Source organism: Phaenicophaeus curvirostris, chromosome 18 (assembly GCF_032191515.1).
Source record: "Phaenicophaeus curvirostris isolate KB17595 chromosome 18, BPBGC_Pcur_1.0, whole genome shotgun sequence".
NCBI classification, from domain to species: domain Eukaryota; kingdom Metazoa; phylum Chordata; class Aves; order Cuculiformes; family Cuculidae; genus Phaenicophaeus; species Phaenicophaeus curvirostris.
Genome location: NC_091409.1, coordinates 9566564 through 9578104, shown reverse-complemented (window position 1 = coordinate 9578104; position 11541 = coordinate 9566564). Strand labels below are relative to the sequence as shown.

General features: G+C 43.9%; 1 protein-coding gene across 4 annotated transcripts in view; it reads left to right on the top strand.

The window, feature by feature from the left end:
• The first annotated feature begins 292 nt into the window (after positions 1-292).
• The window catches only part of EYA2 (EYA transcriptional coactivator and phosphatase 2), a 97147-nt gene continuing 85898 nt past the window's right edge, over positions 293-11541 (top strand). For 2 of the 4 annotated variants that reach the window (XM_069872060.1, XM_069872057.1), the window contains exon 1: positions 10478-10534. In XM_069872060.1, the coding sequence (XP_069728161.1) occupies positions 10493-10534 (42 nt within the window). In that variant the 5' untranslated portion in view covers positions 10478-10492. Of the gene's footprint in view, positions 322-10472; positions 10535-11541 lie in introns of those variants that run through there. The other 2 variants (XM_069872061.1, XM_069872058.1) reach the window with 2 other exon arrangements.

The window sequence follows — 11541 nt, the reverse complement described above, 5'->3', positions numbered from 1 at the left end:
GTCTGGAGCTCTCAATGGGCCCCATTGCCAACATCAATCACTGCCTGTGCTAGAATCATATGTTGTTTCCAGGTGTGGAACCAAAAAACGAAGCTTTTTGGCTTTTGCTGCTCCATGAAATGCGAACTTAGTGAAAAGTTGTTGTTGTGGGCAGAAAAACAGCAACAAACTACAATGGAACAGAAGAAAGCTTGGCCACTGGATCAGGTCTCCATGGCTGCTTGAACATCCCTGCTGCCTGTTCTTCCCTGCCTGCTTATTGGGTGTAATAGAAGCTCAGAAAAGTGCTGTAAGGAACACTCAGCTAATGCTTATAGACAGGTAATGTGCAAAGTTCTCTTACAAAACTTTTTATTCTAAACTTACGGGCCTTATGCGAGATATTATTTTGAGGACAGCATATTGTATTCATTAGATATTTCAAATGGTATAAACAAGGCAGTAGAAGTACTCAAATTGCTGCAAGCCAGATGGAGATCTTATCACACTACCTCCCACAACTTAGAATAACTTATTTTTCAAAGCTCTGAGTTATTCTTATAGTGTAGCAGATCAGTGAGTCTCCTGGGTCTATGCTGAACTGTGCCATGTAGAAGAGGTGTCTGTCCATCCTTTCTTTCTCTTTGCTGAGGATGGATGCAAAGTGCAGCCTCCTGTCTGAGCACTCACTGTAGCAGTGCACGGTAGTAAAATGTGTGTGCATGCTTAACAAAAGCAAAGTAAAAATTAGATCATGAGAAATCACATTTTTGGAGCATAAGGGAACATTTTAGTCTAATTATCATCTTGAGCAGAGAAAGAAAAGGAAACATTTTACCAGAGTCAGAATTTTTTTTTTAAAGAATTATCCTAGGTAAATTGATCTGCAGAGAATTGCTCCCCAAACCATAAATCATATTGATTTACTTGCTTTACACTTCTAAAGGGTGACCAATGAGTTATTGGAAGGGTGCATGGAGCCCTCAGCCTCACAGATTGAGGATGTGCCCCATTCCTGCAATATGGATTAGCAAAATGAAATGATCTCTCTCTTATAACAAACAGAAAGGGAATTTTTGTTTCTTCCTAACAAAAAATGAGATCACACTGTATGTGAGTTCCTAGCACTATCTGACTAGATCAGTTTCTTAAATTTCACTGTACTTGCATTGCAGTTAGGAAAAAGCATTTATTCTGTTAAGTTGAGGTGAAGTTTTACAGCTTGTAATCACATGCAGTTATTAAATGTAGTATAAGTTGCACGCTGGACGAGTACATCCTTCAGTACTTAGCAGTTCTTCAGTATACAACATTCTGCCCTTTCTTTAGTTTGTAAAACAAGCTTAAAAGTCCAGTGAACACTAATGATGCAAAATGCTTTTATGCATCTATTGTATTCTCAGTTTTTGTCGAAGTCCTTAACAGCTGTTTTGAAGCAGTTTTTAAGATATTATGTTAAATTTTCTAATTAAAGTTCTGAGGCAGCCAGATTGCCAAACTAATTGCTCTGTTTGGATGAATCAGAATTGACTCATGGTCATTCTACCTGACAGCATTCCCCTTTTGTGGGAATGTAACTTTTACTGTGAAAATGTTGTACCGAGCAAACCTTAGTTCCGCTCGTAAATCAGTTCGATGAAAGGTTTGAAAGCCTGTTTCTAAGGTGTAGTTAAATTACATGGAGAGTACAACTGAATTTGCCCCTAGTTTTTGCATCAATTATAATGTAACTTAAAGTTCATGAAAGACAGAGTGCAGTTTAGAAAGACAGATGAGTTGGGTTTTTTTTTTAGTGAAAGTAGATAGAATTTAGGTAAACATTCTCCAAGTTTAAAATAACACACTGAAGTGCTTGTATGTGATTATCAGTTTTAATGTATATAATAACGAGACTCTGGTCTCAAGGGGACGGGCACATTGAAAAAGTTCCAGAGTGCTTGAGTTCAGATTCCTAAAATCAAACCCTTCCTTGCAGTCACAATCTGATGTAAAGTTGGAGGAAGGATGGCTTTTGATTCATGTATGAATGAAGTACCTCAAAATTTGCCAATTCTACAAGACAAATTAACTGGAAGACTTCCAGAAGGCCAGTTATCTACCCAGTCCCAGCGATGCTGCAGCACCTGAGGGGCATCGATGCTCTTGCATCAGAAGCTAACCAGTGCCTAATTTGGAGCTTTTCTTTGGCTTCTTATACTTATCTACCTGGAGGCAGGTGCAACATCATGTGGGTCAGAAGCAACTTCAGTGATATCCCTGAATGACATTTTGCCTCATGCATGCAGCTCTAGTCATAAAGAAACAGAGACAAAAGTTGTAACTTATGAGATTTGTTAGTCTATGGAATTCATAAGTCTTTCCTGGGGAAGAAGCAGATATTTACAAAATACTTCACCTAAGTATAAAAAAAAGATAAAAAACAATGTGAAAACTGCACACGTACCTTCTGTTTTCCTTCTCAGCCACACGAGTGGCCTGTGTCTTCCTCTTGGACCACAAATACATCCTATTTTCAAGAGGAATGTTCTTTCAGTAAAAATTAATTAAAGATTTCTTAATCTGACTTATGATGCACATATCAATTAGAATTGAAAACTGGCCTTTTTCCAGCCCTGCTCTGGTGTAAAAAAAACCCCACAATCATGCACCTCCTTTCCAAAAGGACCAGTGTCCAAATTCTTCCTAGTGTTTTGGATTTTTTTTTATTAGTGGTAATTGATATAACATAAATTCTAACTGTAGAATACTGCTGTAGCTCTGTCGCTGGTCAGGTTTTCAAATCTCTCAGGCAAATCATCATTCCTTCCACCAGCAGAGCCATGGTCATTTCCCATATTCACAACAGGGTTCATAACTGCATGTGCTGAACTGAGTCATTAGGAAGCGTACATTTACATATAATGCACCATCCCAAGTTCAGAAAGCAACAAAACACGAGAATTTTGCTCTCACATTATGATATTAAGAGAGTTCTTAAAAAAAAAACTCTTTGGAGAAAAAGATCAAAAATGGTCACAAAACTAATTTTCCATTTTAATACATTTCCATGGAAATTAATTGTTATGCAATTGTGCTTGCAAGTGAAATTGGGTTTATTCCCATCATTAGAGGTGGCTGCCTACAGCAGAGTGGTAGCATCCCACCCTGCAACAAAGCAATTTTTTTTTCTCTATGGATGTATTTGTGAAATTTCATTGTCTTCATAGTAAAAATTATTTTTCTGCTAGAGCACGAGGAAACAGGAAGGATGGAGTAGAGGGATATTTTGTTTCTACAGGAGAAATTCCAAGCAAAATAGTAAAAGGGTTTAAAAAAAAAAAAAAGGTAAAAAATTCTGGTTTTTTTCATTTCAAGCCAGTAGTGGAAATTGATTAATGAAGGCCGTCTGTAGCTGCTACAAAGGGCCAAATCTTCAGTTAATATAAAATAGCAAGCTTCTACTTTTAAAAACCAGAAAGAGGAAGGAGATGTAAAACTAAAAAACAAACAGGCATATTTGATCATTTAGTGGTGAAAAGACCAGGCACTCCTCAGTTGCAGGGTTTTATTTTTGTGCATTGTGTCAACGATTGGAAACCATATGTTTTAAGACCAGCTTCAATAGTATCAGTAGCTACAGTCCTCCTCTCAGATTACTTTTTACTGCCTGCCTAATTTTGAGCTTTAATAGCTAACATGCACTTTGTTTATCAGTTACAAATGTTCTGAATTTTGATGAAGCAGGCTAAACAACACGTACCAGTGCATCCTCAGTACCAAAGACCCAGCTAACGGTTTATTTAATATCATGGCCTGCGACTTGCAAACAAGTATTTCTTAGAAAGAAGAAGAGTAATCTTAAAATTGATGGCTCTGGTTCTGAAAGTGAGATATTGGCATCACGATCCTGACACAGCTCTTGTCATTCCTGGAAGGATCCATCCTACAAGGTGCTGAGCCGTTTGGCATCACAAGTGCAAACAAGTATAGCACCAAGTCCCCTTAGATGACACTCCTGTTAAGTAGCAATTCCTGTATTAAGTGCTTTTTTGCACTGAAGTCAGTCTCACAGTTTTAGAATTAACTGTACGTTTAAAGTCTTTCCAGAACCAGACCATTAGTACCTTGCAGGACTGAGCACTAACCCATGAACTGGCTCTTTTTTTAAGTAATTCTCTTTAGCTGTACAAAAAATAAATTCAAAATAGTCTTTAAGTTGTGCTTTTTATCCTCTAATTACTCGAGGGCAGAATACCTCTCTGTTTTTAAATCACTGCTTAAATTAATGATGTTCTAACAATAACAGCAGCAGCAATTCTGGGCATTTACCAGAGAGGAAGCTACTTTTAGCCTTAAGAGTGAAACTTCACTGCAGTTCACAAAATAATGTGTTAGGAAATATTATGGCTGCCAGCTTTCGTAATTTTGTTGAAAATCTAAAATGTGAGGGTTGGGGTGTTTTGTTAGTGGTTGCTTTTTTTCACAAAGCTTGAGCTCTGGCATCGTGTAAAAACATGAAAATGAGAGATTCTCAGTTTTAATTTTAGAAGACAAGCAAGTTACTCAGCATTGTGGTTGCAAAGAGAAATTGAAAACATGAACCCAAGGGCAAGACAACAATTAGTAAGGGCCCTGCTTTTAAAATCACACACTTTGTAAAGCAATTTCATGACACTCAGGGTCTGACTCAGAGTGTTTCTACGTTAGGGGTTAACCATATTCAGTACCCCAGTAAATCCCCTTTACGAGAGCTTCTCCCCTTGGTTTGTACCAGAGGGTGGCATCAGATATTAATTGTCAGATAGGATGATAAAGTTAAATATTGGCTCATTTCTTGTTTTTTTAAATGGAACCAGTTGTTTGCACTGATATAACTCTATTCCTTTTGATGATGAGGTGGACAGCAGAAACTGGAAATATTTCCTCAAGGGAAATACACTTTCCATAGTGACAAAAACCTTTGTCATCCAGCTCTTTGCCTCCACAGAGGAGCAGCTGGGGTGTAGCTTGGGCTCTCCGGCGCTGTGGGAAAAGCTGTGGGGATCCCACGCTCTGTTGAAAGGTGCCCTAAAGAAAGGGTATGGGCTGGCTGCTCAGGACCCCCGGAGTGCTACAAGAAGGAGAACATTAGCTCCTCAATCTTCCCAAGACACTGTCACCCGGCTAGGTGACATTCATTCAGTGAATATGTAGAGCTTTCTGCACAGTTTCTCTTTATTCTTTAAATCTATGGTACATGAGAATAGCACAGGGTAAAAACTTGGGCAATTCCTGTTCTAAACCTGTCTTGGTATTTCACAAAACATTCCACTGCTCTGAGAAATTCCTGGCGTTACATGGCTGACGATGACCCAGCCTGATGAAATGGAGACTTCTACGGAGCCAACTGCTAGGACTCGCTCCTACTTTCTCCTGTCTCACAGCATTTTTAATGGCTGAGAGAGCTGGGGGTGTTTAGCCTGGAGAAGAGGAGGCTGAGGGGAGACCTCATTGCTCTCTCCAACTACCTGAAAGGAGGTTGTGGAGAGGAGGGAGCTGGGCTCTTCTCCCAAGTGACAGGGGACAGGACGAGAGGGAATGGCCTCAAGCTCCGCCAGGGGAGGTTCAGGCTGGACATTAGGAAAAAATTTTTCATAGGAAGGGTCATTGGGCACTGGCAGAGGCTGCCCAGGGAGGGGGTTGAGTCCCCTTCCCTGGAGGGGTTTAAGGCATGTGTGGACCAGGCACTGAGGGACATGGTTTAGTGGTTGATAGGAATGGTTGGACTCAATAATCCGGTGGGTCTTTTCCAACCTGGTGATTCTATGATTCTATGTTACCCCGTGCACATCTGTTACCCGCGCACCCCAACTCACAGTCTCATCTATGGGGCAGAAACCATTTTGTTCCCTTGCCTTTCTGAATCACTGTTAAGATCTACAGGTATTTTGCTGGCTACTAACAATGATAAAAATACTTAAAATTCCTAATTGAAAAATATACTTTATTTTCATCTTTGCACCCTTTTTCCACTGTGCCCTTATCTACTTTTCTAAATATTGCATACAATGTTTTTAGTAAATAGAAAGGATATTAGAGTAGACAAATAATGTTTACCCACGAGCTCAAGAAAGGTGTTTCTGGCACCAATTCACAAGCTACAAAAATTACTTATACTGAAAGGGACAAGGAGTGTCTTTTTGTGTGCAGGGTGCTGTACAAACAATGAGGTCCTGGTCTCTGACTGGCTTTCTGTGGCATTACCACAAACAATACTAATTCTCAAATACCTGCCTGGCTCTAAGCACTTAAGTAAATAATTGTATTGATTGTTGTAGGACTATTCACATGCATAAAACTAAGCGTATATTCAAATATGTTGTGAAATCAGGGGTTGAGTGAATTTTGCATGCAAGGCATTTTTAGATGATTAGTATGTATGAAATTACTTGTTAAGACCAGCTTCAAAAGGAGCTAATGTGGCAATCATTTTTTTGGGCAGGGCAGGGGGAGAAAGGGAAAGAGTTTTTTTCAAGATGGATCTAAAAGCTTCCTTGTACTTCAGAGACTCCATACCAGAACCACGACTGCAGGCGAGAAACGCAGTAAGGGAGTCCCCCAAATGAGCGATCTCTCCGAGTTTAATGTGAGCACAGTGTAAACTCAGAACTGCAGATAATCCATGGGGAAATCAGGGGGTTAGTGCTGAGAACTGATGGGGAATAACAACTGAAAAAGCTTTGGTTTTTCTAGGCTGGCAGGAGGTAGCTCATGCTAGGAAGCCTGCCAGCTCAAACTGATGCTGGGAGCTTTGTCTCCTTCGGATTGTAGGAACACACTTTGCAGTCAAGCTGATCTGAGAGATTTTGATAGTAAAACCAGCTGTCTCATTGCAATGATGTTTTTGTTCCATTGTCAAAATTTTGAGTTAAGTCCATGAGTGGGCTGCAGCTTGTTCAAACCCCGAACTCAACACTCTTTGTGCTCCTTTGGCTTTTCCACTGTGGTTCATGGGATATCCCCTTCCTGAGGAAAGGGCTAGGTGTAATAAAAGCCGTTGGGCTGAGGACTCGCAGGTCTCCTCCGATGCCTCCCCAGTGCTGGAGAGACAGAACCGGAGAGCTGTAGTCTGCCTCGAACTGGTGAAAAGGGGAGAGTAAAGAGGAAGAGTGGAAACGAGACACCCCAATGCCGCTCGTGGCCACCCCGTATCCCCAGCGAGCAGGTACGCCGGCGGGAAGGGGCATTTGTGTGGTACCTGTGCCGTGTGTGGGGACAGGCTGGCACGGACAAGGTGAAGCTGCGTGGTGTACGGCACAAGGGCCCAAAGGGACGGTGCACATGGTGGGAGAGGTCCCAGCCCCATCTCCTGAGCAGGGGCCCTGTGAAGGTGCGTGTTGCCCCTCTCTTGGACGTGTGGAGAAGCAGATGATGAGGGATCAGAACAGGCTGGACCGCTGGGCTGAGACCAATGGCAGGAGCTTTAACAAGGCCAAATGCCGGGTCCTGCACTTGGGGCACAACAACCCTGAGTAGTGGTTGAGTCACCTTCACTGGAGGGGTTTAAGGGATGGGTGGACGAGGCGCTGAGGGACATGGTTTAGTGTTTGATAGGAATGGTTGGACTCGATGATCCGGTGGGTCTCTTCCAACCTGGTGATTCTATGATTCTATGTACCTCATGGAGGCACCGGGCATCAGGCAGGAGCATAAGTCAAGATCAGCCAGGGGGCTTTCACCCTCTGGGGAGCCAGGAGCTGTGTGACCCTGGAAGTGCAGAGGGATGGCTTGTGGGAGTGAGCAATTCCTGCAGGTCTGGGTAAAAAAAAAAAAAAAAAAAAAAAAAAAAAAAAAAAAGTGTCCACAAAAGCCCTTCTTTTTAAATTGATGTTTAAAAACCGTCAGCAGTGACGAGTCACACGAGGACTGTAGCGAGCACGATGATGCTCAGGGAAGCGGAGCCTGCAGACAGGGCGATATTCAAGTTTTAAACCGCAAGTCTCTCTAACAAGTCGCAGCGGAGCTCGGCAGCGCTAACGCCGACCGAGAGAAAGCGGCTGCGGAACGCGGGGTAGGAGAGAACCTGCTGCCGGGGGGACCCGCGGGAGGCTCCGCGGCCGCGGTGGGTGCGCTGGCCCGGGGGGAGCCACAGGTTAGATGAGCCGCTTAAGAATCGCGCTCCTGCGGAAAGAAGGGGGGGGGGGGAGGTGATGGGGGGGGGGGGGCAGCGCAGCGCGGGGTGCGGAGCCGCCGCCCCGCTCCGCTCCTTTCCGCGGGCATGCGCGCCTGCCTCGCACATGCTCACTGCGCCCGCGGCGGGCGCGCACACTCCGCAGCGCTGCGGCCCCGGTGAGTACGGGCAGCGCAGGGGCGAAGGGAGGGGGGTACGGCCGCGGAGACCCCCCTTCTCCATCCCGCGGAGCTCCCCTCTGCGCCGGAGCCCCCACTCTCCATCCCGCGGAGCTCCCTCTCTCCGCGCCCCGCGGAGCTCCCCTTCCCTCATCCATCCCGCGGAGCCCCCTTCTCCATCGGAGTCCCCTCGTCCATCCCGCGGAGCTCCTCTCTCCGTCGGAGCCCCCACTCTCCATCCCGCGGAGCTCCCCTGTCCCTCTCCGCATCCCGCGGAGCCCCTCTCTCCGTCGGAGCCCCCTCTCCACGTCCCGCGGAGCTACCCGTTCCCTTTCTCCATCCCGCGGAGCCCCCTCTCCCTCGGAGCTCCCCTTCTCCGCATCCCGTGGAGCCCCTCTCTCCCTCGGAGCTGCCCTTCTCTCCGCACCCCGCGGAGCCCCCTCTCCCTCGGAGCTCCCCCTCTCCGCATCCCGTGGAGCCCCTCTCCATCGGAGCTGCCCCTCTCTCCGCACCCCGCGGATCTCCCCTGTCCCTCGGAGCTGCCCCTCTCTCCGCACCCCGCGGATCTCCCCTCTCCCTCGGAGCTGCCCCTCTCTCCGCACCCCGCGGAGCTCCCCTCTCCCTCGGAGCTGCCCCCCTCTCCGCACCCCGCGGATCTCCCCTGTCCCTCGGAGCTGCCCCCCTCTCCGCACCCCGCGGAGCTCCCGAGCGCGCAGTGTTTAAGAGCATCCCACGTGTGTTGCGCGGAGCGGGGCTCTCGGCCCGGGGTCCCCGTGCCGGGGGGCACCGAGCCGAGTCCCGCGGGTGCGGAGCTGCGCGCGGAGCCTCCGCCCAGCCCGCCCCGCGGTCGCCGATAGATGCGCGGCGTTGGGTTTTACCTTAACCCGGCTCCGTTCGGTGATGACTCCAAACCAAACCGAAGCGCGCGTCTAAATAAAATGAGTTAATGCTCCTTTTCCGCGGTTGCGTGTGTGAGGGGAGCTTCTAGCGTGATTTATGCAGTTTAAGTAAACTCTTTTGAGTGTTGTGTTAGGCTTGAGCGCAGTGAACGGTCTCTAAAGGAAATTATTCGTGATGTACGACTACTGGCTTCCAGACATTTCAAATAATGATGCGATCCGTTGTATGAAATTGTAATTGTTAAAATACACATGGTTAACTGATAAGCCGCTTGTTGATCTGCTTCAAATTTATTAGCAGAGATTTTGTTCGGCGTGGTATCAAATTCGTGCATCCGTCAGTGCTGTTAAAGACAACGGTGGGATTTTAGTGTTTAATCTTTATAAATTTACTGAGAATTTCTTATCTCTGCGATGCCTTCCATAGAGGACTTGTTCCCCCTAGTATATTTGGCAAAACGCGTCTGAATTCTCTCTGCCTGCCTATATCTGTGTGTATCAGGGCAGTCTGGTCCCCAAAAGATGGTACGTATTTCAACTAGTTCTTCTGTGCCTAAACTAATATTTCTTAGATCTTTTTATATGTTTACTGCTGTATTGTTTTGCATTGCACGTTGCTACCTAGAAAAATTATTTCTGTGTTCTCCTTGACTTTAATAAACCATTTCTATTCTTAAAGCTGCATTTTTTTATTTCAACTTTTAAATTTAAGGCATCATGTGGCCTCAGATGTTACGCATGCAAGTAAGAAAGACTTGCAGTACACATGTCTTGAAAATAATCAGTGATTGCAGGCTTGGAAACATTCCAGAAACTTATTAAGCATATATTGAAAATTCACTTGAAATGTCACAGCTGCTGATAACTTGATTTAATTATTCTATCTTATGTCTTTTTTAAAAAAAAAATAAATCTTAATGTGTGGACATTAAATTGTGACATTGAGTCAAATTGTCTAGACAATTGTTGTGTGTCCTCTGCTTCTCCACCAACAGGTCAAAACGTTTGGCTAAATAACAAGCAGTGTGCTCGTTTGGCTTTAGGCTTGTTGATTTGCTTTGCCTTGCTTTGTTTAGCCTGCTCCCCTCGGCTCATTTTCTTTTAAAATACTACACAGAGCCTTGATTCCCATGATTCACTAATCTTATCACCATAACTTGGTTGAAATGTTCAAAATGGGCTCCTGTTTCAAATATCTCACCACCTTGGCAGTCTCTAAATATCACTAGAAAAGCTTCATTAGGGAGAAGTAAAAAAATGTTGATAATTCCCTCTCCAGCAATAAGTCCCATAATTAACTACATGATATGTGCAGATACGCCTTGGTTATACAGAGGAATCAAACTCAGGTATTGATATCAAGAACTTGATGTCAGGTTATCACCTAGACAATCCTGTGTGGTGTTGTGCTTAGATTGTTGATACACCAGGATTTTTTGGAAATGTAGTAATTTAACAATTAACGCTGCAAAAATAAGTTGCAAATTTATCTTCAAGTCTATGAGGTGTCCTCCTGGAGTCGGCGCAGCTACGTTTGTATGTCAGTGTGTGTATGTACACATTGCTGACAAAGAAAACAATTAAAGAAGTTTAGTAATTTTCTGATGTCTTCCCAACTGTTATTTATGATGTGTAGCAATTAAACAGCTCTTCTGAAATCAGCTATAATTCTCTTCAGTAAGATTTGTTTCTTTTGTGCCAGATTTTGCAGTAACTGAGTGGTTTTAAGGTGTCTTCAGCTGGAGAACAAGCAAGAACAGTGCTGAAGACTAATTATTCCTTGCAGTAAATTCCTTCTGCAATAAATTCACAGGTTGTTAGACTTAATCTGTGGAAATGATTGTTAAGATTACTTGTGCAGTGAAAAATGCTTTTAAAAGTTTGTGAAAACTAGCTAAAGTTCTTAGAATGCTAAGAAAGTATTTTTTAATTAATTTTGCCTGGCTGGAGTAACTTTTACTAGGGATGAACTGTGAAACGAAGTTGCAAATTCAAATCCTTTTCATAAACCATGGAACGCTGCCGTTTTAATACGAAGATTTTGTGTTTGTCCCGTAAGTGGAGGGGTCATTTGGTGCATCAAAAAGGGAAATCTTCTACTGCTGTTTCCAATGTATAGTTACCATATGCATGTGTGTTATTCACAGCAATAGCAATATAAACTGGATTAGTACATGTTGTAGTCTCCAGTACTAACAATGAAGTTCTTTTCAATACATTTTACAGCTTTATACTACACGGGACAGAAAATAGTTACACTTAGAAGAAACAAAAAATATGTTGAGAGCATATACAAAAGTAGAGCCACTCAGGTTTTAGATACATCCTCCTTTCCAGTGGCTTAATTTAGTAAAAG